The 25,620-nt window shown below is 40.6% G+C and overlaps 1 protein-coding gene across 5 annotated transcripts in view; it reads right to left on the bottom strand.

The window, feature by feature from the left end:
• Positions 1 to 366: 366 nt before the first annotated feature.
• Lsamp (limbic system associated membrane protein) overlaps positions 367 to 25,620 on the bottom strand; it is a 2,143,093-nt gene continuing 2,117,839 nt past the window's right edge. For 2 of the 5 annotated variants that reach the window (XM_021184808.3, XM_085832473.1), the window contains 3 exons: positions 24,020 to 24,055; positions 6,623 to 6,655; positions 367 to 683 (listed from right to left, as the gene is read on the bottom strand). In XM_021184808.3, coding sequence (XP_021040467.2) covers positions 586 to 683; positions 6,623 to 6,655; positions 24,020 to 24,055 — 167 coding nt within the window. In that variant the 3' untranslated portion in view covers positions 367 to 585. The remainder of the gene's footprint in view (positions 684 to 6,622; positions 6,656 to 24,019; positions 24,056 to 25,620) is intronic. The other 3 variants (XM_021184809.3, XM_085832474.1, XM_085832472.1) reach the window with 2 other exon arrangements.

Below are 25,620 nucleotides of genomic sequence, written 5' to 3'. Positions count from 1 at the left end.
GTGCTGAGGGGATAGAACACACTGGATGGGGAAAAGGTATGTTCTCAAAAGTTAAGAGAGATGATCCAGGCAGGGGAGCCTGAGAAAGGCTCAACACAGGTTTCCGTTGATAGTCCAAAATGGCGACACATCAGCTCAAATGAAAAACAGAATAAAAAGATTATGGAAATATAAACACCAAAGGCAAGACCTTCTTTTTCCCCACAGATGAAAATGAATGAAGGAAGGTTAAAGTGTGGGGGGACTTAATAGCCATCTGGTACTTCTTGAATAGTCTCATTTGTACAACATCAGATGTCCTTAGCATGATGGAATCTTTACACAGTAGTCATTTGCTTAGAAGATAGACACATATCGGGGAGAGGCTTTCCCACCCTAAATTATACTCAGATTTTTATTGAAGGATCTTAAAACTGTTTTTAGTGTTGTATTTTCTTCATTTTTCATATTCCCCCTTCATTTATAAACACACAATCTTGTGAAACAATAGTCTCCCCCCCATCTTGCACTCTTTCTCTCTCTCTCTCTGTATCTGTGTGACGCATTTTTGTGTGTTTTTGTAATTATTTTTAAATTTTTATTCTATTAACATTTGCTGAGAAGGCAGAACAGGGACGCTGCCAGCAGCCACAGTGGTACGGCCAGACTGACGGATCCGTTGATTCCTCTCACCGACCCGGGTCCTGCAGAGCAAAGGAGAGAGAGAGAGAAAATGTGTGTGAGCATTTTCTGCCGTTGACAGTTGAATAAAGGTGGCATCAGAGGCGAGGCATGGCCAGGAGGCAAGGCATGGCCAAGAGGCAAGGCGTGGCCTGGCACTGATGTCTCGTGATTGGACCCATCTTTTAAGTTCTGCTCTCTCTGAGTCTCTAAGTTATTTTAAACATGAAGCTACTCCTGCTGGAGAAGTTGCTTAGGGTGCCTGCCATGACTGTTTTCAGCTACCCTCCTCTCCCATGCTTTTCACATGATGGCAGCGAAGCCATCACTGTGATTAAGACTCCAAGCACTGATGTTGAACCTTCAGGAGCCCAACATAAGTTCTCCCTGCAAATGTATAACAGTAGCTACATCAATCTCAGAAGGACTCGGTCATCACTCTCCAACTTCTTTGTTTCATAGGTGAGAGGCAGGATAGTTTATCCTTTAACGGGGGTGGGCGGGGACTATTATAAAGTAGCATTTATGCCTGGCTCCCTTAGCACGGTTAAAGTTCTATAATCTCACGAAGAAGCAAAGGTCCTCCTACTGAAAGTTATCATCTTAGAACGAAGAAGAAAACCAAAGGCAACAAATCTGGCCAAATTGTGGAGGATCAGGGGCAGGTTAAAACCTGGGGCAATTGAGAATGGACCTCACCTGGAGGAATTGATCCTTGCAACGTCACTCTGGGTCACTCAGGTTGTCAATGAGGACAGATTGTGGGGCAGATGGGTTTGGGTTTGAGGGGATAGTGAGTGAAGAGGAGAGGAGAGGAATGCAGATTTGTGTGCTTCTGGAGCTAGTAATACTATAGCAGAAATGGGAGGTCTTACTTACGACCTCATCATGCACACTTCTGGTCCCATTTCCTCTTTTCATGTGGCTGTATTTAAATTTCATTGAAAACAAAAACACAACAACAATAACAACCATTTGTCCCCCACCGAAGAGACAGTGACTTTAAGGCTATGATTACTTAGCCTTAGACAATGATACTCAGAATAGAAGCTGACAGGGCTGTAATTGTGGGTCACCGAAACTTTAGGGGCCAAGTATGCAGACTCTGTGTGTGTAAAACCGATGTCCTACAATTACAACGGAAGCATGTTCTAGTCTATGTCGTTTCAGCAAACTGCTTAAAATGTGTAAGACTGCAGAGAGTGTAGCACGGAAAACTACTGAAGTCAAGAATGGCTTCCTAAACGATGCTGGGCGTCTAGAGCTAAAGCAACAGGAAGAGTAGAACAGAACCGATCAACAACTGTAAGACGCCACAATAAACCACGTTGCGTGTTCTGTTCATGACATTATAAATATAAGTGCACAACTGCGTGCTTGCTGTAACAAATACTGCCTTCCAGAAAAATGTAGAAGGAACTGAGAATTGCATCCACAGTGACATTTCCACCGCTTATCAGCTCATCAGATTTAACCTTAGTGTCTGACTCCAGAGTCATTGTCGCCACCACGTGGCGAGCTGTGGTAGTGAACCTCGGCAGTGTCTCCGTTATACATTTGGTGGGTGAAATTCTGGTTAAAGCAATGCTAATTCTAGACAAAAAAAAAAAAAAAACTACTGGAAGATGGAGACAGTGTATTTTTTAAAAAGTCTGATATTTTGGCTGGAGTACCACAGACTATTGCTTAATATGAAAATATGAACATATGCAAACTTTGAGCCTTTCGCGTATGCAAAATGAGCTTTGTCTGGTAAAAAGCCATGGAACCAGAATAAACAAGTTAAATATCTAGTAATTCTAGTCGGCTCACTCTGTGATCTCCTGAATGTCTATGGTGTCATAGTAAGAAGGGACACCCCAGCCACCTTCAGGTCCAGTCTCAGGAGGGTTGAGGTTCAAAGCATCTGCAGTGGTTGTTCACCATTCTCTGACGCCTAGGTGTCCTGATACTTCATGCAAAGTCTTCTCTGGGCTTCTCCTCTCCTCCGCCAAACTTTCTGGATGCCCGGACTCTCAGCCTCCCTAGGCTCCTCTCCTGGTGGCAAAGCTTTTCTCTTGTATCTTTTTAGTGGCTGTCTGTATTAGTGTAAGTGTACCAGCAAGGCTTTCAGAATGAAGAAAAACTGTACAAAAATGAAGGTCTCATATGCCAAAAATGATTTGTGTTTTGCTCTAGTATGAAATGGATGCTCTAAAAAAGCCTGATTTGCTTCTTTCTGTAGTCTCATTGTTAGTACTAGGACAAGCTATATTGTTTCCCTGACATCATAGGATTGAATGGTATCTACAGACAGCTAAGAGAACTGAACTGGCCTTAACATCTTATTCAAATGGTAGGAAGCAAGAGTTCTGTTATTGAAAAGCATATTGTATATTCCTAGGAAGCTAGATAAATACGTTAAAATCAACATTTTTGTTAATGTGTATGCATGCCTAGTTATGTGTCCTCTACCACCTATCCACCCATTCTCACACATAGGGAAGTTTACATCCCCTATAAATCTATACATATATGACACATGCATGTATTATTGGCAATACACAATACAAGCTAACTCCTACTTTCACATGTTACTCTATGTTGTAACAGGAATTCCTACTATGCATGTGTCAATAGCTTTTAATTTTATTCCCGATAGTCTTGTTATACATCTGAAGTTCATTGTATACATCTGGTAAAGATACCTTTGCCTCTATCGGTTATTATTTATTAAGTTCTCTCATATAGTTATTTAATGAGCCTATGTGGTTTGCTCTTGCCATAATTGATTTTGAGAGTAAATAAACAGAATCGAGGAATCCTGTAAATGGGTAACAGTTGGGGAATTATCACAAGTTAGGTATGCAATTATAGATACATACGACTGTGTAGGAGACTACTCCAGTGAATGGCTAGTTCAGGGAAGCATAATCCACCGAATCATTAATTATGTTTTAGTTCCTAGTTATGAAATTCTGCTTATTTGCTGAAATGCAAATGATAAATCTTAGTTCCTGTGCCAGATGGCCACGCTCAGCAAGTGCTTGCATATACTGAGAGCTATCACGAAAGCACAAGTCTGCAAACACAATTTAGCCTTAGGTGCAGGCAAATAGGTACACAGTTCAAAAGCTTCTTACATGGTTTTCATATCACAAAGAACAATCACACCAGGATATTTTACCATAGCTATGTGGGCATTATAAACACACACACATTTTGGCATGTGTGGTACTTGGTAACCATTCCTTATATTATTCACAACACAGAAATTTTGGTATCAGAAATGAATGAAATACCAACTCAAATCAAAGATATTTGTAATTTGGATCAGGCTTAAGTCAAAAACAAGCAAACGATCTTACTTATTATGTGTGTATTATGTTTGTATATGTGTGCAAGTCATCGAATGTGTGTGGCCAGAGGGGAACTAATTCTCCTCTTTGCCCATGTGGTCCTGGGGACCAAACTCGGGTCCTTTGGCTTGGCAGCAGGTGACTTTGCCCACTGAGCCACTGAGCCTGTACTGGCTGGAGGCTTTTAAGGCTTATTAGAGTAAAGGCAAAATTTACCTGCAGCAAAATAATAAATCGGAAATTAACATTTCCAAGGTTCTCCGAATCAGCTAAAGGACCCTGCCAAGATGAGTACTAAATTGTATCTTTTCATGACCATGCTTGTAAAAGGGCAAAACCTGGATTTATGGCAAAGTTTATTAAATATCCTGAAATTAATGAAAGGGATTTTTTTTGGGGGGGGGGCAAGTTTCTCTCCTGCTGATCCAATGGAGGATTCTGAGATCATCGTTTTGCTTTTTCATAAAGACTCAAAGATTTCACAAAGTGTTTTTCTTCAGCCATCTATTTTGGCGACACTTTTTAATGCACAGATCAGTGATGGTTTCCTTCCCCCCCCCCCCATTGTGACTGGATTTATTTAAAATCGTCTTTAACCATGTCCGCAATGATCCCTTGGTGTCCATTGCAGCCAATGAGAGATCGGGATCAGTATTAATGTTTGTGTTTCAATTATACAAAAGAAAAATATTTTTGGAATTCTTAAAGACTGATGGAATTGACTAAAAAAATAAAACAAAAATCTAAACAATTTAGGAAAAAAATCTGTCGAATAATGGCGGTTTGACAATCTACAGAATCTCCAAAATATTTCTGATCTGTATGCTCTGCCTGTGTTGGTGACCTCGGAAGCCATGTTGAAGGCAAGTGCAATCATGCTGTCTCTGGCGCCACCTGCTGTCTATGTCCTGTTAGTACAGTTTCCTCCGTGTGAATTGGGGCTTGAAGCCTATGGAAGCTGAGACTAGACCTTAAATGCCTGCTCCCTCTCCCATTAACTATCTTTATCCTCTGCAAAGTGGTATTTTGGACAGCTGAAACTCTCTTGTGATAACGTTAAGAGCAGTACATCTTTCTCCTCAAAGCAGTCATGATCATAGTCCCAGTGCTTGAAAAGTGGAGGCAGGAGGGTAAAGAGATTAAGATCAACTTTGTACATACGAGTTTAAGGCTAGCCTGGACTACACGAAACCCTGACTCAGCAAAACAAAACAAAACAAAGTAAAACAACAAAACAAAAACACAAAAAATATCAAATAGTTTCCCACATCATTTATGGAAAACTTAAGATATCACACACCTAATACCTTAATATGATATTTGAATAATACCTGATGTCATCACCCACATCAAAGTCCTGAGGTTTCACCTGTGTCACCAGACAAATTAATGGATAAGTTTTTAATCATACTATTGGGGAGAAAAGCGCTAAAGAGCGTATTAATATTTTATGTCTTCTTGCTTCAAAGAAGATATGTTCCTGGTTACCTCTTATATGCTGAGACAGTGATGACCTATAAAGATAGACCACAAAAAGGGCATAGGTCTGAGCAACCATAAAACCTCTGTGGCTTTTGGATGCTGGAGGGCATTAATCCCCCTGCCCCCCCACAATAGGTTTCTACTGTTGGTGACAGTCATGATCATCACACAGTTCGTGAATTAGAAAGAAAGCTATTTTCTTTTTTAAAAAATAATTTATTATTATGTTATATGCATTGATGTTTTGACTGCACGTATGTCTGTGTGAGGGTTTCAGATCCCCTGAAAGAGGAGTTACAGATGGTTGTGAGCTGCCATGTTGGGTGCTGGGAATTGAACCCAGGTCGTCTGGAAGAGCAGCCAGTGCTCTCAACCTCTGAGCCATCTCTCCAGCCCGAAAGCTATTTTCATAAGAGACGACCTACAGTCAAGTGATGACCAGGAGGGCATGAACGACGGTGACATCTGGTCTCCTCACGGCTTCCTTAGTACTTGTCTTGGGACGGACAAGGTGAGGTTGCTTGCCTCAGCAAGCTTGCCCTGTCTTTGTAGAGATAAGAATGTAGACTGTGTGCCACATGGCTGGCGGGAGTGCATGGAAATCATGGAATAACCTCTTCTAGGGATCCAGCTGTCCAGGTAAGTTATAGTAAGTGAGACTTCAGGAACTGAGAGAACAGAGGCAGGGTGGAAATGTCAACTGCGTATGCACTTCATTTCATGGGTTGCTGTTTAGCTGTTGTGTCTGATGTAGGCGTCACAACTTGTCAATGTATTTACTTGAATCGTCAACAAGTGACTGTAAAATTCTGAAAGCTTTGGTATTGGGTATCGATCTTTCTATAAAGTGAGATCTGTGGAATGAACCACAGCCGCTTAAGATGAAGTGCAGAAGGGATGGAAGAGGGATGTTAAAGTGAGTCACTGTCAAAAGTTCTACCAGGCAGGGGCCTTGGGTCAGGGGGTGGACCCTTTATTAATAAGAAAGTTCACGACCTGTGGAAAACCATGGCCAACTGTCTTATTGAAATTTTTTTTATCACAAATTACAATGCTAAAGCAAACTCAGGTGCATGAGGCCACACTATATGGCTGTGGATTTTTAACTAATGTCTAAAAGGTTTTATAAACAGCAACCATACCTTTTGGCTTGAAGTGCACGGTGGTGCCAATTTCTAAAAAAGAAACATTCAGCAAAAACAAAAACAAATAAAAAAAAGGCTTTATCAATTGAGAATAAACATGAGGGTAGTTGTTACTCTCCACTCAAAGGGGGTAAGAGGAAGGCAGGTAGAGGACAGGACAGTAAGAGAAACGGCGGATGGAGACTGAGGGACAGGCAGGCAGAAAGAGACTCTTCTTAGACTAAATGAGCAACTGCTAGGAACAAAAACTGAATGGCAGCTACTGAATCTCCACGTTACGTGCTCTGCCATTAGACAAGCAGAGGGGCTCCAGCATGGAGTGTGAACGTCATCTGGACTGCACTGTATGCAACCATAGAATGTGTCTGATCCCCAGCCTTATCGTGACCCCACTCTCACCAGTTGGCCTTATCTAACTCCTTACCTAACAACCACGTCCATTCCTACTCCAAGTTTCACAGTTGCTGTATCATCTACTAGAAATGTTCCCCTAGGTTTCTATACTGTTCGGTCATTCACTGCAGCCACCATTATAGGACTGCCCCGTCAATTCCTCGAAGTCACTGCTCTCTGATCCTCGGCATTCTTTTACTGAGCATTGGGGTAAGCAGTATTAAAGCCCCTCCTGGTTTGATTCCCTCATTTGCTTACTGGTTGTCTCCGAAGGGCATCCACAGTGCATAGCTTATTCACCACTGAATCCAGTCCTCAGCCAGGACCACTAGATATAGGAACTTTCTCCAAACACTTGCTGCACGTGTTAATCAATGTCAAGGTTGAATGAGATTAGATTGCTTAAATATCTGGATTTCCTTTTAAGTGTCTTTGCCAAATAATTCAAAGGACTTACTACCTTTGGAAGTAAACAAGTAAAATTTCTGTAGGGTACCATTTTCTATTTCAAGACCAACTAAGTGATTGATTAGCTATGGGAGTCCATACCGGCAGTGAGATCCAGATATTTATCTCTATGACCAGCAGGACTACAGGATCAGATCTGAAGACTGAGTAACACAAACTAGCAGAAAAGGTAAAATGAAGAAGCTCTTTATTATAGAACCTCTGCCATCTTACAGTTCAGCTTCCATTTCTTTCAGTCGTGTGTGTGTGTGTGTGTGTGTGTGTGTGTGTGTGTGTGTGGTGGGGGGAGGTGTGTCTTTGAGGATAAACACTCAATCTGTAGTTTGGTATTTGTGGCTCTCCTCACAAATCCTACCTGTTTAATCTTGTAAACATCTGCCATCTCCCCACCTTTCTTTTCTGCTCCCTGGAACCAGATCCCCTCTCCCGGGGTACCATAGCTTCTGTAGTAGCATCTTAGTCACCCTTCCGAATGGAGATATTACTTCCAGCGAGGAGTCTTTCTTGGTCTCCTTAATGATGTATGGTCCTTTTATTTTCTATTACACTCATCTCTATCTTGATTTCCAATGTGTTTATCTGATGCTTTGATGGACAGCTGTCAGCCCCCCCCCCTTGGACTCTGACTTCATAAAGTCTGTGCCTGTTATTATGTGATACTGTAGTCCTGTGCATGGCAATCATTCTGAATGCACATGAAAACATGAGAAGAATAAACACAGCTCCCATTGCTTCTGAAACAGAAAACTGGGAACCTGATTTAGCAGACTGGGCTCGGCTCTTTGAAATCATGCCTGAAAAGTCACCACAATTCCTGATAACCTATTCATGCCCTTCCTTGCATACTTCTCCATGTGTCCACTTCTCACGGAGAGTCTCTCAAACGGTATAACACTTCCTGGCATCATTAGGACAGTTATAAAGAAAGGCATGGTTGTCCCAGTGTCTGAAACTCACAAACGTTTGGCTCTTCCTCATCACTAGCAAAACTAACGCCAGCCACCCTGTCCCCATGTTTGTAGGTACAATGGTTTCCCTGAACTGCTTAGCCTTAGCATGAATCGCTCTGAATGTTCTCTTGGTTATGATATCTGGTGCTGCTCATGGAGAACGTCTAAGGATGCCCAGAGACACCAGCATCTCTCAGACCCTTTTCTATGTGAAGAACATTACCTATAGCTGGTCCAGTCAACAAATACATTACACTGTAAGTTCATATAGAAACATGGAGTACATTTCTTCTTAGGAGGCAGCTGCTTACTTACCCAAAAATTCTAGACCTAGAGGAGACCTTTTTGAAGAATAGAGTTATGACCTTTTCTTTTCCTTTCTTTGCTAAATCTTGTGCACCGGCTTTGTGGGAAGAAGTTTAAGCAAATGCTCAGGGCAGACAGGCAGGGCAGTGACTCTGATTAAGCTAAGAGACACCTCTTTAACCTTCCTATGCCCTGGTCTTAGCATTTGTACACAAGTTTAATGAATATGGCCCAGATAAACCTGCTCCCTGGATTACATCATTACCCAGTGAGCTCCCCTTGCACCTAGCACACAATTCAGTAAGGGTTGTTGTTACCATCTTGTGGTGGGATCCTTCTAGAGAGGATTATTAGTGCAATTTTTGTAGTGGAAGAAAGATACCCTGATTAAAAAGCCACACAGCGTATGTGCCAACAATACGACGGGCAAAACATTAGGAGACCTTGGCACATGCAAACCAGATAGGAAGGAGGCTAATTGGGCAACAAATTCCTTAGGGTGCAGTTGGCAGTATGCTTACAGGAACCCACTGACACAGGCTTGGGTGAGAATCTGTTTGTTCCAAATGAATGTGTTGGGGGAACAATTCTCTATTCTTCCATTAAAGAGAATTACAAGAAATATCTTGAAACACTCCCACACATTTAACTCCATGAGGTAACTGTGCAAAAATGCTTGAATGTGTATCTACTAGTGCTTAAAAGATAAACTGAATGCCTAGTTACATTTTATAGCCATTCCTTCCTTTTGCGGCCATAAATTGATTTCTTTTTGAAACAGTAAAGATCTTAAAATTCTAACTTCGATTTTTCTTTGTGAAAATGTGATAGACTTGTGATATTTGTACAACTATTTCCAACTCATCCTATTCTGGCTGATTAGTAGTCTCTGAGGAAGGAAGAAAAACTGTCTGATGCTGAGTTTGTTTGAAAACTTGGTTATGTCCTGCCATCTTGTGGTCACACTAGGTCATGTTCCTAGGTGCCTTTGGAAAGTATCACCTCTGTCCACCAGGTGGCAACAGTGAGTGAAAAGGCTTGTAGTTTCTCTAGTTGGATGGAGCTGGTGTGAAATGTCACTCTTTAAAATAGACCTCCCCATTATTATAGTCAAGTCTTTAAATCTGATCCATAATGCCTATATTCCATCCTTTTCTCTAGTGAAATGTTGTTTTACATTCTTGACAAAAACTGTATTGCCAGGAGTATCCCTGGATCCTTCAGGAGAATATATCCACAGACTCCGACTTTTCTGTTTTGTTTGTTTGTTTGTTTGTTTTTTCTGAGACAGGGTTTCTCTATATAGCCCTGGCTGTCCTGGAACCCACTTTGTAGACCAGGCTGGCCTCGAACTCAGAAATCCACCTGCCTCTGCCTCCCAAGTGCTGGGATTAAAGGCATGCACCACCACTGCCTGCCTGGACATTTCCTCCTACATACTGGTCTTGCTTCTGAAAATGTGTTTAAGAACAGAGCACAGAGAAGCAGGCTAGAACTATAAACAGAGACATCTGCAGTCAGGTAACAGACAAAACTTTGGGGCATTCTAGAACCAAGAATGTTCCAGCATTAACAAACATCAGTGTTGTCAAAGGCTGACTTTTTAACTCCTGAGACTGTGGCAGAAGGCAGAGAAGGAAAAGGTCGGAGGTCAGGAAGCTTACTCTTCCTTTAACCTCTGTGATCTCTCTCTTCCTCTCTTCCTTTGTATTCTTTCTTCTTCTCCTCTCTTGCTCTGTCCTTTCTCCTTCCCCCCATCTTCTCCTAAAGTGACCATTTTGGAATATTTCACTGGAAACTCCTTTTAGTTAGGGAGCATTCTTGTTACCTCGGGGAACTTGCAGACCTTATCAGACACAGAAAAGGTTGTCTGTCACTTGTACTGCTTTTGAGTTCTTGGGGATGGGGGGGGTTGGGTATTGACAGCAGAGGCAGTGATCAGACAGTAAGACTTTAAAGGTTAGAAGCAGCTTAGCATAGGTTGGCTCTTGACCACAGCCTCTGCCCACAGCATTCCGTCATCCTTATTTACATGGAGGGGGTCCTGCAGCAGTGTTAGGCTTGACGTTGTTTGCACAGTTGTCATAATTCCAGGGACTTTATTTGAACATAGGTATCTCATCTGTTACCTGTCGCAGATGTATTTGAATAGGGAATAACCAGTTGTTATCTGTGGGCACAACTCTTTCTGCAAGGCCAGTGTTCTGCAGTGTTTGCTACAGGTTTGAAAATAACACATTGGTAGCTGACTTCATATATTTATCGACATCTTTTTTTTCTTTTGGGTCAGAGTTAATAATTTTCTTGGTAGAGACAGTCCACAGTGGACAGAGATTATGTCTCCCAGTTGCCTGAAAGTGGTATGTAAGAGGTGTAAATCACTAAGGTGGCCAAAGAAAAGGGGAAAGAGTGGGATGGGGCTTCAGCCTTCACTCTCCTTCCTTTACTGACACTCAGGCCCCAGAGCACAACGTTGGCAAGGCTCCTCTGTAGAAATTGGTGGGGGTTTGTTCTCTGACATTTTGTGTGTGTCAAGGTTTTGAAAAATAAAACCTTTATTATTATAGTGGCTTAAAAGGGAGACATTTTTATTAATTCGATTTTGAAAGCCACACTTTAGAAGTTATTAGTTTCCCGCCCCCCCCCCACCCCCGGGCTTCTCCTCTCTACTCAAGGGCTTTGGGGATTAGCAGCTTCTGCCTCCAAGTGTAATTATTTTGCCGTTTGCCACAGAAAAACATGTGCCCTCTGACTCCTGCTTGTATTGTTAGAGCTTTTGATGTCTTCCATGTGTGATATTCAATTTGTATACATCTTCGTGGCTAATATTTCTAGAATATTGATCTCTGAGGATCATCAGGAATCAATCTGGGTCTAGGCAAGAGCAGGTCAAACCAGAAAATGACCTGAACCTCACCGCCCAGGCTCTTCCATCTCTGTTCTTGTTTATTTATGCTGTTGCAGAGCTGGGACCCAAATCTGGGTCTCACACAGGCCAGGGAAGGCCCCGACTACTGGGCTCCACCTTTGGTCTGAAGTTGTGGGGGCCCAGGTTATAAGAGGACTGTTCTTTCCATGAGGAAGAACTAGTATTCAAATGACTGAGAACTCCTACCACGTCATCAACATTTGAGAAAGGATGTCAGCATCCCTTAACTAGACTGTGACCAAAATGGAATCCCACACTCTGCTTTTGAGTATCTCAGAGGGCTTTTCTCTGTATAGTTGACTATCAGCAGGAGAGAACTGCAGCTGGTTAGAGGAGAGGATAATGATGCAAACTTACCAAAATATTATAATCCTACACACAGTGAGTGAATAAATAAACTTCAACTAAAGTGAATACTGACATTGTTATAAAATGTGAACGAAACATTTGAGCCTTGTTTATTATTCTCATCAGTTGGATCACCAAATCTCCACAACCCAAATGTTCTATGATGAATAGAGTGCAAAAAAAAAATCCTTTTAAAACGCAAGTAATTTTTATTAATTTAATTTACTTTCTAAAATATAGAAGAAATAAATGTACAAAAGGGAAAATACTAACCCTTTAGTATAGAGGGAGAAGGTAGGTGTCCTCCAACCTGAGTGAGACCCTTACTGAGAGTTGCAAAGGAAACACAGGGGAATGTTTTGTAAGGTAAGCCTTGTAGCTAGAACCAGAAAGTATCATGAGCATGCTACGGTGGAGTGCAGGACAGCAGAAAGCTGCTCTTTACCCTGCCTCTGCCACAGCCTTGCATAAGGCAGAGACATTCCTCAGCCTTGGACAAGGTGGGAAGTGGGGAAGGATCTAGAGCCTGTGGACAATACACATGCTTACACAAGATGCTCATTTACATCATTTCAGTGGTGTCCTCCATGAGGAGGGAGATGGTATGTGATCTTCATTTTTTTCTTTTGTAGCTTCAGAATTAAAAAAAAACTTCTGTTATGAGTATATATTGTATTTATTTTCAAAATAGAAAACTACAGACAACAAATCATGAATTAAAAGTAGTTTAGAAGTTAAAATAGAATTAATCAAAGTTGCCAAATAATTGAAGCAACAGGTCTAGCTGGGTATTTCTTGTCAACAAGTGAAACACTCAGTATTGCGAATAGCTTACATCTAATTCAACAAACAACCCAGGTTGTTGCCAAGATTATATATCGCTCTCCATAAAGTGACAGCAAGGCCCCCTTGCTGAAGACAACACCTGTATAACTCACTTAATATGGAGAAGTCAAGCTGGTGCCTACATAAAGCCTTTACCCCTTATAGGCAAGCATCTTTGGTATAGGAAGCCATTCAATATGATACCAAAGGAGAAATGGAAACATCAACCTAGCTACAAATGCTTTGATCTACAATGGTTCCCTGCTTGCCAGATCTGCTTGTGCAATGGCGGCACAAAACATGTGGCACAACCGACCGATGCCTTATTTGACTTACGGCTCACTCCATCAGATGGAGCCCATACCCAACACTGCTTGGGTGACCAAGACCCTAAGACTCCATAGCCCTTGGATCTAGGGTACATACTAATGATCTATTTAAAGAATATAACAATTAAACCACTCCTAAAGACCTAGCTATACTTCAGTGCCTTGTTCAGCCATCACCAGAGAAGCTTCCTCCTGCAGCAGATGGGAACAAACACAGAGACCCACAGCCAGGCTTTATGCAGAGTGAGAGACCTTGGAACTCTCATCACTAAATGGTATACCTCCATCAAACCCCTCTCCTCCTGCATCAGGGAACCCTGCAGAAGAGGAGGGACAAGGACTGTAAGAGCCAGAGGAGATGGAAGACAAGCAAGCAAGGATGATAAGCAAGCAATAGGATGGCATACATATGAATTCACAGAAATGGAGGCAACACGCGCAGAGCCGACACAGGAGGTTTTCTAGGAAGACGTCTCAATATCAGCAAGAAAGAAAAGAGTAAGGGAAGTGGGACTGGACAGAGGAGGTGGCCTGTTCTGTGAGGGACTGTAAACCCAGATAATAAACCCAGATAAGCTCTAGAGTAGTCTGGTACGATGGGAAGGAAGGGAGGCCTTTATAAACCCCACTGTTACATCATCTGCTCACTGGTTCGAGTTGCTGTGTCTGGCTGAAGGCAATGCAGAAGGAGCAACTCGGACAAGAACCATCAGCTACAAATACTTCAAGCAGAAGGAAAAAGACATGCTCCGGGCTTGAAGGTGTAATCTAGGCTAGGTGGCATGTATGCCGTATGGTAGAATGTATTCTCGGGCAGTATCTTAACATTCGCCAGTAAGGATGGCAAAGCAAGCGGCTCACATTACCCTGAGTGTCCACAGTCTTCTTGAGTTACTACAGAGAAAGGTTCTCAGGATTGTGATTGGCCTGTGACATAGGTTCACAACTAACTTAGGTGCTTTTCTGGTTTTTCAAGTCTGGATTATACATTCAAAACTGTATCATTTTATATATATTATATACATTTTCTTTAAATTCAGGGATTATGATAAACAATAATCAAGTATTTGAAGTGTTCTCATGATTGTATACATCTATGTAACCGTCACCTAAAACAAGATATAGAATGTGTTCCTTCTCCCATCAAGTTGTGCTTTTGCTGTGAACTTGAGAAGAATGAGTTTTAATTTCTACTATTTTAAGTGGTCCTGGACTTTATATAATGATAAACATGGTACATGGTTTTTATAAAAAAAAAAAAGTAAATCTAGGAAATTTTCAAAAAAAGCATTTTCTGATTATTTGGCATCTGCTTTCACTATTCTAAGGTGATTGAATCCCTCCCTTAAAATTAAGTTGATGGTTATCATGCAATAAGACAAAGGAGAGGCCAGTATGGGTGATGTTTAAAGGACATGACTTCCCAGCATGAGGTGGTGACGCAACAGAAGAGGCTTATACAGGTCTACGGCTCCTTCTGACCAGAAGCCTGATGCACTGTTGAATGCTTCTATAAAGAGCTGCAGAACCTGGCTGCTGTGAGCTCAACGGAGCTGCAGAACCTTGCTGCTGTGAGCTCAACCTCATGGATTATCACAGAAAATACAGTCTTGTTTAACAACTCACACTATGAACGAAGGACTCCAGAGAGTCTCTCACATCAAGGCTGCTTATTTTAAAATCCTGAGGGTTTCTTATTCATCCTGGGTAGGTTTAATTTTTAGTAATCATGAACTAAAGTGTTCCAGAATGCCCACAGGCTTAAGTTTCATAAAGGGTTCTCCAGGGCCTGTAATGTAGAATATATACATATACACATACACATACACATGCATATATATATATATCGGTTAACTGCCTTGTAACTACCCAGTTTCAATCACAGTTAGCTGTTGATTCAACTGAGTCGTTAAAACAGAAAATAGATTCTAACATCTGTGTTTTAAAATATACATAGTCTATATATTTTAATAATGTTTTTGCCCCTTCATCTATTTGAATTGCTAAAAAAGGATTAAATGCAAAGGTTGGGTAGATCTCTAGAGGGTTCGCTTTCTTCCCTCTCTCTTTGGTTTTAGTCCTCGCTTTCTGTTTCCAAGATCTAAACTGTGAATTCTAGAACCATTTAAACATCCATTTTTAGATTCAAATTCCTGAGGGATTCAAGGCAGTCTTTAATCCATGTAATGTGAGTTTTCATTTTGTATGTTTCAAAATCAAAAACATTCGAACACCATGAAACGAAGTAATTTGAATGCAGAGAGAATAAGTCAATCTGTAGGATTTCCTAGGGTTTAAAAGCTCCTGGAAATAAGAAGATAAGGGATTTAAAAATATTTGTCTGCTCTGAGTTCCCCCTTGCATCTGCCTCTGTGGAACTAAACGCCACAGTGTAGGCCTTGCTAAAGGAAGTTATGCCTCAGGCTCTCTTTTTGGTGACTTTCTTCTTGATCTCTAGGAAACCTTAGAAGGTTTCTGTCTCTACAACTCCTTCTGCATACTCCTGTTACAACAGACCCACATGTACAGCATCTGCCCAAGCTCTAGGGGAACTTTCTAAAAGCATAGTGGTTTACTTATAACCTGGCCATTCCTACAACTAAAACCAAATCTTATCACAAACTTTGTAAGTTTCCTCTGATGTTCAGCTAGGAAACAGACTCAGTGTAAACCAGACACTCAACCTGGAATAGTGCTACCACCATCCACGCATGCAGGTACATTCATCCCAAGGCAATCTTTCTCATAAGAATACATATCTACTGTTCCATTGGTAACTCTTTCCTTCTCCCTCTCTCCCTCCTCTTCTTCTTCCTCCTTCCTTCCTTCCTTTATCATTTTTTTCTTGCCAAATACAGAAGAACAGAAATAAGAATCTTAAGGAAAATCTCTTTTTATTTTCTCGATGTTAAGAATCCGATGGGCTTCATGTTGAATATCTGCCAGTGAGCTTTTTCTGAATTCTAGATTTTTCTACGTACTGGGATGGATATTCTGCTTCTTCCTTCGTCTTCTCTTCTGCTGTTCAGTTTCCCTTTTCCAGGAAAGCACCCTTGACTTACCAACCTAAAGTACCTGACTCTGTTTCCTCACCACCTTGTAGGTACCCTAACCTGGCACTCAACAAAGATGAACTTGGTTTTTTAAATTATTTATACTAAAGGCTTTCCTATATGGTTTGTAAACCTTCCTTATATAGACACTGTTCCTGGCTTGCTCTGCACAGTTACTCCCAAATGGCCCAGCTCAGAACACATTCTAGGATAACATTTCTTTGAGTACATCAATGATGTCTTCGTAATAAAGGTCATTGCCAAAATCACTTAGTTGGAGCCCAAAATGAGTTTTGATTGACAGTTAGGAAGGAATGTTCTTTCTTTTGTTCCTAGTGAGTAGGTTAAGAAAGAGGAAGTATGAACTCTAAAAGAAACACTATATAGCAAAAGTCAGAGCAAGTAGAGAGTAATGAGAAGTCCGCAGCTGGGGAGTCAGAAAGGGAGCTTTGAGCCCCCAGGGAACCATTCTCTCTGCTTTCAGGAGTGCCCAGTGACAAACTTACCTGTGTTCTGGAACTCTAGGGGTGGGAGAGATAATTTGAAAGTTCCCCAAGTTACGGGAGCTTGCGAATCAACAACAGAGTGCAAAGTACTGTTTACTGTCTGCTGTCCAAACACTCCCTGCTTCCAAGGAATGAAGAAAACAAACCACACACACACACAATTAAAACATAACAACTGTACAATGGTCAAACAAGGTTCCAACAAAGAACATGGCTGGGGACATTTGGAGCTTTGTGCGCCATAGCATATGGGATGGCTAAAATGAGCAGCTCAGGCAATGGTATCTTTAAGAGGATGCTATGCTTGCCCCAGTGGTTCTTGGGAGGTTGCAGAAGTCATGCTGGAAATGCAAGGTCTCTAAGGTGTGCCGATAAGCAAGAAACGGTCCTGTGAATTATAGTCAATATACTACACTGGTCGTCATATGTAGGTGTCAAGTGTGCACACATGTCACCGACGTGTGGGAAGTGTTTTCTTCTAGTGTCAGTGAAAAAGAACAGGTTAGTACACTATGGCAGTCTTGGCTCCCCAGTGTCCAATTAGAAAGCATGATGAATGGCTTGTAAGGTCTCTCCTCCCCTGATTTGTGGTGGATAGAAGCTGACAATTCTCAGCAGAGTCCTAGTGAGTCGTCGGCTGACTCCCCTCATACATCTGGCACATATGAACGTCCTAAATTGGAATTCCACCCTCATTATTTCATGCTGGGCTCTGACTTGGCAGGTGTGTTTCCTCCCAGCGGTGTGCAAGGGGAGATGTAAGGCCTGTGGTTTACCTCTCGTCCTCTCCATCAAAGTGTTCATTTAATTTAATACCTACAAATAACTCGGGATGATGAAAGGGCATCGTGAGGACAGAGAGACTTTATAAGGGAGTTGTTACTGAGGTTAATTTGTATCCTGCTTCTTTAGACACGGCTGTCTCCTCTCCATAGATCCTCTGGGGACTCATTGGGGTGTTTGTGTGGCAGTGTTTAGAAGTGATTGCTATTACTCTCCCGACTTTTATTTTTCATTTTGTTTGAAGGGAGTGCAAGGGGATAGAATACGCATATGCGAATGCAAGACGAATCTGAACAGAGTGTAGAGAAAATGAAAACCAAGGATAAGAAACACAGGTGACAGAGGAAAAGGGAACTCAGGAACAAACTGAAAATAAGGTTTATATTTGCAAGGAGATTAGCATATGACATTTGTCAATATCTGGGATCATGCTGATGCCTTAGTATCCTGCCTGGGCAAGGGCTGCTGAAGATCAAACCAAAGAAAGACCCATGCTCAGCAAGCACACTATCACTGAGCCATTCGCTCAGTCCCCTCCCTCTCAGTTTACCTCTTAATGCTTTCTTGAAGGACTCTACCTCCTTACTGTGTCCACCAACCTAGAGATAAGCTCCTAAAGAAAGGATCTACTTCAGCTCTACCTGCAATGCCTCTCACAGTACTTTCATGTTGAATATCTTGGGAGGAACACTAAGGCTAGCCCTGCTGGGGTGCACTCTAAGGACCAGATGAAACGTGGCCAATGTCATCTGTCCATTCAGGATGCTGGTCTTCTTACTCTGTGGGAGAGTATGCCAACATTTCCCACTGCAAAGCTCACTGAGCTTTTCTTAGGCAGCTTTATTCCTTTTAATTAAAAAGACAAGACTGCCAATTACTTAAACTTAATCCCCAAATGTAATTGTTACTTTGAAAAGATTCTTTTTTTTTCCCATAAAGCTCATACAAGAGTAATATTTCCATCAAATTAAAATTTAGTGGAAGCTTCAATTTTCAAAAAAAAAAAAAAAGAAAGAAAGAAAGAAAATATATTCGTTTTCCAATCCCAGCTGGCTTTAGAAATCAAAATAGCACAGCAAGACATAAGGAAAGGGAGGTGATCAGGAAAGGCTATGTGGTGTGAGCAGAACAAGACTGGAGAAATATGAGAGAAGATGTCAGAATTCCCCTACCTGTAAATTCATGCTGTAGGGCTTTTAGCCATTTAGCTTGAAGCTAAATGTAAATTCAGAGATTTACCACCACAAATCTGCTGTTGGCTGTTTCAGTAACTCGGTGGATACACTTCATAATGATTCCTGTTAGCAGATTTTAACAAGAATGGTTTAGGGAACATATCAAGCTAAGTGTGGAAAGGTGGAGAGAGGTAAGACATGGCCATGGGAGTCAGACCTTGAGTGTTACAGTTGGGTCTAAACCATTCCGTGGCAATCAGTAACTCATGGATGCCACATGGCACAGGGCTACATCTGCGATAGCCACTGACAAGTAAGGAAAATCAGCAGGAAGACTTGAATCCCATCTGAAGGAAGAAAATATGCAGATTGAGTCTTATTTATTTTCTTGTAAATTAACTGTAGCCAATGGTAGTTCTGTGAATTCTGTGATTTTGTTATGTCATGGCTGCGTACATATTATCAGTAGAGAAAAAGACCCTTATTTCTGACAGGAAGGGAGAGATGTGTTTTAACATTTTAATCTTCCTAGATAAGATCTATATCTTTGGGGCAAATCTTTGCCATGATGTGGTGGTGTGCATGACAGCCATCACTGAGAAGTGAATGTCTCTCACATGTGACATTTTGCGGGTTTTCTTCAAGATTTTTATTCTGACATGAGTAAAAATAATAAGACAATTTTTTTTTTATTTTTTGCATTTGGACTTGAGATAGTTTGACTTTTAAACTTATTAGCAGTGTGGACATGTAAAACATGCTGATTATCCAAAATAATCAGACTAGAAGGGAGCCATGTCTACCTAATGCCTATGTTCACATGACATGAACATGCTTCTCAGAATAGTGCTTTTTAAAAAAAAAATACACACACAGGAAGGGTGTGCAGCTGAATATGATTATTTGAAATTCAATATGCTTTTCTTCTAGCGTTCTTCTTCATATGGTATTTAAAATACCACTTTGAGCTTGTAGGCATGAAAAATACAATTTTTTTCCCATTTCACAGTTGGAAAAACTGAATTACAGAGAACAATGCTAGTAATTATCCATAATTAATAGAGGTGAGTATGCAAATCGGTCCGGGTAAGTGTGTGAAATTAGATGTACTGATGCCAGACAGCTCTGTTCCTGTGTTTTTCGATGCTTGCGTGTAAATCTCTGCATTAGTCAGGCATACAAATATGACTTTCCAAAAATGTATGGATGATAAACTGACTATTATATGTGTATGTATTGTAATGTGTAAGACAAATTAGATGAATTATTGCAATTTGTTAGATAGGTGCATATCTAATAAGCATTGTGAATGACTTTATCATGTTGGTTTGCAGTGCACTATATAGATTTATATATGGCTTAGGTTCAGCATGTGGTAGGCTAGATTTGGGTATGATTTGGTCATTAAAATGTGTGGGAAGAAGTAAGTATTAATTTCTTTTGATTGTGGGAACTGATGAAATGGTACATACAAAAGACCTTAACATGTATTGGTAAATGAGAAACCAGTAAGTACATTGGGTGTCTTTTTTATTAGTCTTAATATAACCAGTGCTGTGCCAGGTGAAAGTGTTATATTTAGGACTTGGGAGGGGCATCTTCTCCTTGATTTCCAGCATGTTACACTCAGAAAATAAAATGTGAGGCTTATCCAGCCATCTCTACAGAATGAGACATATTCAGTTTTCCCCTCCCATGTTCCCTTCCACTTTCTTGGAGCCCGATTTAAAGATCCCTTTCTTGGCAGAACCCAGGTAGGGGCAAGGCTATCTCTTCCTCTACTGTAGGTATTGTCTGGCTGTTTGGATGCTAGCTTTGCCACGAGGACACCAGTCTTCTTTGGGGAGAAAACAAATCAGGGTAACTGCCAATTTATGTAAACCCGGTTTGTCCATGGGTTGGATTGTAAACTATTTTTGAACTTTAGTTTTGGAGAGTTTGTTTTGTTTTCAGAGTGAGCTTTAGATAGCCACATTAATCATGCAAACCCAGCCATGTGCGATGTGTTTTATCAATGGAAAAACAGAGACTGAATGGCAAGCAGATGTGAACAAATCCAGTGAAATGCCTGAACCTGGAAGATAATCTCAGAATTTCCCAGATCTACTTGCCACATGGGATTAGTGATTGGAAAGGCTGTTCACTTGGGATAAATAATCAGATGGGAGACAAACAACCGAGACACATCCATTCCTGTTCTGTAAAAATAATGATAATCTGGGCAGAGACTGGAGGAGGATGGGCTCACATAGCCCAGAGAGCTCACGGGAGACTCTGCTTGGAAGCTGCAAAGAGAAAACAATGGTGGGTGTCCTTGCCTTCCTTCCTTACACTTCATTTCAGCATTCTAATACTGTTTTCATTGCCTCATGCTGAACCCACGCTCCTTAGCGCAAGGGCATCTTCCAGAGACAAAAGGTTGCATCTAAGTCTGCTAAAGGGAGAAACCACCATTGCCCAGGCTCACAGATGCCCCTCAAAATGGCCTCAGGCAAACAAAGTGAGAAAATTCCCTCAGAAATTTAGAACTGACTCTTCCTTCATTTTGCACCTCAGTGGATTTTCTGCAGTGAGATAGTTGAGGTATTTATGCAAATATATGCAATAAGGACTGATTTCAGAATGAATAAATCTAAATTAAAATTAATGGGAAAATCTATCAGAAACAAATCAAAGAAGGAACACCACATATTTTCTCTATATATATAAATATATGTTTGTATTCTATATATACATATACGTATACATATACGTATACATACATACATATAATGTATTTTTAAAGATTAGGGAGCAAGGAAGCACTCTGCTTTTCATGTTTGCCACAGAGGTAAGAGCAGTGGAAAATTTCTAATTGACTACAGGCAATGTATATTACTCTTTGGTTTCATCTCAGTATTGAAATACCACTGCAGATATAGAGGCACATTCCCAGATGGCCTGAGGGTCACAAGTGGTTGAGGATATGGGAGGATGAGAGGGGTGACTCTCTAATGTGAGGCGCTAAGGAAGAGAAGCAACTGGGGTGAAGAGTATCTGGGCTAGGCTGTGGGTAGAAGGGGAAGTCCTTCTTTCTACTGAACGAGGGCAGAAAAGGGGCTTTGAGGTCTTCTTTCACCTTTTAAATCACCTTGAGGAAATCAAGTTCTGAAATCCTTGAGGGCGTTTGCCTCAAACAACAAACACAAGACACAGTTAACACTTTGGTGATGAAAGTTAATATTCCAAAGAGATGATGACAAGATACAATATTTAGTTAAATAAGGATGTCATGCATAATAATGGTTGCTACAGTGAGACACACATTTCATGGGTATTTGAATCTTGAGTTCTCACTCTAAAGGCTTAGTTTTCTGTCATTGTCTTGTCTTTCTATGGGAAAGTTCGTTTTACATGGGAAGCCCTCCTCACTGAAAAGAGATGGAGAAAGTGATTGGGTCCCTAGGAAGGTGTCATCCTTGTAAAGGACAGGGGACTTAAGAGAACTGACATTTTCCAGTGACCTCTCACACCAGCTCTCCCATGTCACCATGAACAGCTTTTCAATCCCTGCTAGCAGAAGCCCAAAGTATTAGTAGTAAGGTGAACTAGATTCTCTAAAATCTATCTAAAAAAAGCTAACTACAGTCTACATACAGCGCAAAATCAAACGAGGGTCATTCTCCAATCAACAGTTCAGTGTGTGGGAAACAAAGTCCCACAGAATTGAATGAGGTCAGCCCCTCAATGAAACTGCTCTTCAACATTCTGCAGCTGTCCTTTGTGAAGAGCGTCTGGTTTCACTTTGTTCAGCCACAATGCGAGATCAGATAAATATTTGAGTTTGTGGCTGCAGAACTGCTGTCACAGAGACTCTCAGCATCATCTTGATACTGTGTGCAAAGCTCATCTTGGACAGGGCATGACCTCTTTGCAAATGTGATTGATTGGGCTAGATGCAATGCCTCTGTGTGTGTGTGTGTTTCCTTATCAAGATATTTGCAAGATGCCATCATGATAAAACGGTGGTGTTGATTTCTGTAGCAACACTTGAAGTTAAATGTCTTAAAATAATTGTGGCATGTCAGGAATTCAAGATGGAGTATTTTCCAGGAATGCCACGCTTCACGTCAAGACTGAAAACCAGGCGCACTTTAACAGTTTTATTTTTAGTGGCCAGGGTAAGGAACAGATTTTATTAATGCTTTAGGGAAGTTATTTTATTTAACAGAGTTTTAAGTTTTATACTAAAATAGTCTAGACTGTGCTCAAGATTTATTAAGCTGTCTTGTCAGCCCTAGAAACCTTCTTTAACTCATTGTAAATATAATTAAAGCAAGTTTGCATATATGTGAATATATACATATGCAAAAATTCCATTATTGGCACTTTGAAAATCTCCATCCAAGTCTGGTCGGAGCTTCAGTTTGGACAAGTTAATGAAATATGATCCATCTTCAAATTTATGAAACAGCAGCATTTCTTCCTATGATTCTAAGCACATTTTTCTTATAGTGTGTATAATAATCTTCTTTAATTGGATTTATTTTTTTCCAAACTAGGCCCCGCATGGCCTAGTTTCCATTTTTTCCCTACGTCTTTGAGTGTTCTTTGCGAATCACTTTTCTGAGATTTAATTTCAATGGTAGGTTGGTTTCATTTCAATTTTTTTTTGTATTATTTTAATTTTATTTGCCAATTTGCCTTTAAATACCCTTAAGCTAGAAAGTCGTGGCTGTGACTTTGCATCTAAATGTGATGTAGGAGGCAAGAATTTAATTTGGGTCTGTAGAAACTTTTATGAGAAGAATACAGAGTGACTGTTTATAAATTGTTATTTGTGTTTTTTTAAAATTATGTAGGTATAAGTGGTAAAATACACAAGTTGGCCCATAGTTAAGGAAAAGTAGTGTTTGTGTAATTGTTTTGTGTTTAGTCTTTGGGAAAATACATTTTGCAAGCAATAGCAATGACTATAAATTCAGAGCCTATAAACCTTTGTCTTTGCGGTGATCAGTGGGATCATTAATGCACAATTTTCTGGCCTAGAGAGCTGGGGTATACAGGCATCTCTGTTCCAGTATGAAAGCTATTGGTGGCCTATAATAAATTCACATTGAAAATACATAATTCCCTGTCTGTATAGCTGACTGACTTGGAGTCAAGGCAGTGGAACACCTGTTATCCTGCTGTTATTGAGGCAATGTCTTGCTTTGCAGTGTTTATGGGAAAAAGTAACTTTGAATAAATGTGAATTTTGAGACTATGGTTTCTTCCTTTGTGTGTTTCACACATTATATGTTGGAGAATGACCCAGGAAATGAACTACAGTGATAAAAATCATACTGACCTTGAATGGGGTGGGGGACTGTGGGTAAAACACGCTCTGAAGGGGAAAAATGGTAAACATCATGGAGGGTAAAAATACACACGGAATCTCAAGGTTAACTGCTCAAACAATTACAGAACAGGAATTCCTATGCCTATAGAAACTTATCTCCAGTACACTGTTTATTTGTTCTTCCTGTTAAAATATCAAAGACAGATATTAGTGAAATTATAAATATAAACCCATTTTTAAATTATTAAAGCAAGAGTAGAGAGCTAACACCAGTGGTAGCGCTCCAAATAGTGGTCCTCTCCACCGCTAGGAAACCCAATACCAAGGTCGTGTCTTCTTAGGGAGAGGGACTAGAACAGATTATAGAAGTTATGAAACTTTTCTTGCTTCTGGTTTTTTCTCCCTTTGGCTAATGATAGCTGGAATGATGGCAGCCACCAGAGGTTTCCTCTCCCTTATCTTTCAGCTTTTTATCAGTTTTAGCCAAGCATCTGGAAAATTTATTTGGGGAAACCCTAATTCATCTTTTCTTTCATGGGTTTTATTCCTATCATAGAGATGCCAGAGGAGGAAGTCCCCCTGGCAATATGTTTCTTGGCATGATACAGTTTTTCCTATATTCCATTTCTTCATCCTACTTCTTGCTATCATACAATCTTCTCCAAAATTTGATGGGCCAGCCAAACTTTGATGATATATCCTGTTAAATGAGAGCAAGTATTTTTATTTGAACACTTTGGTCTTAAATAGGTAAGCCTCCCACTTTCGTAGTCCCATACTTGGGCTTCTTCCTGTAAAGTAGTAAATACACTGATGGAATTTAGGTTTTAGGGGATCTTCCATACTTCTCATTAATATTCGACATTTGACTCTAAATCTTCCCTGAGGCTCCTTCAGCAAGGTAGAATAATAATGTGGGAGAGACAGGGCTCACTACTTGCCAACTCCTAACACTATAGAGAAACACAATTTGCGTACATCTTCACATTTTAATCGATGTTAATTTCAATAGTGACCAATGTCAAAAAAAAAAAAAAAAAAAAAAAACAACTGAAACCAAGCCACAGAGAGATAAGGACATTCAAGTTTGGTTTATCTCCATCTTTTACTATACTGTAAGGTCAGTCAAGGAAAAGTTGATTCCCCCCCCCCCCCAACTCACTCATCTTCAGATGCTTCACACAGCTGGCCTCTGAGAACATTCCTAGGTACTCTACACACTGTACTCTCTAGCTTGGCTGTTAGTTGTAGGTTAAATGTGGAAGGTGCTTAAGTGCACTGAGATAGAACAGGCAGGTCAATAATGTCCAGAGAACAATTATGTCATCGTCATACCAGTGCCAAGCAGAAAAAGCATGATTTAAACCTTCACTGTGCATTTGCTATTAGGTTTCCAGCTTTGAAAATAAATAGCTGAAGTGCTTTCACATTTATGTATCAGCTGGAGAACACTGTCCCATACCATACACTCTCCGCTGTGTTTTATTTTATGACTACTATTGTTATTCAGAGTGTTTAAGTGACTCAGCTTATTACTTTCTCACTGCACTGTTCACAGTTGGATGTATGCACTCTGACTGTCTTTCCACAAGAGCATGTGTATTGCTAAA

The sequence above is a fragment of the Mus caroli genome, unplaced genomic scaffold (genome assembly GCF_978045245.1).
Source record: "Mus caroli unplaced genomic scaffold, Mus_caroli_1 scaffold_17, whole genome shotgun sequence".
NCBI classification, from domain to species: domain Eukaryota; kingdom Metazoa; phylum Chordata; class Mammalia; order Rodentia; family Muridae; genus Mus; species Mus caroli.
Note: the sequence above shows the minus strand (reverse complement) of the source record. Positions and strands in the feature narration are given on the sequence as shown.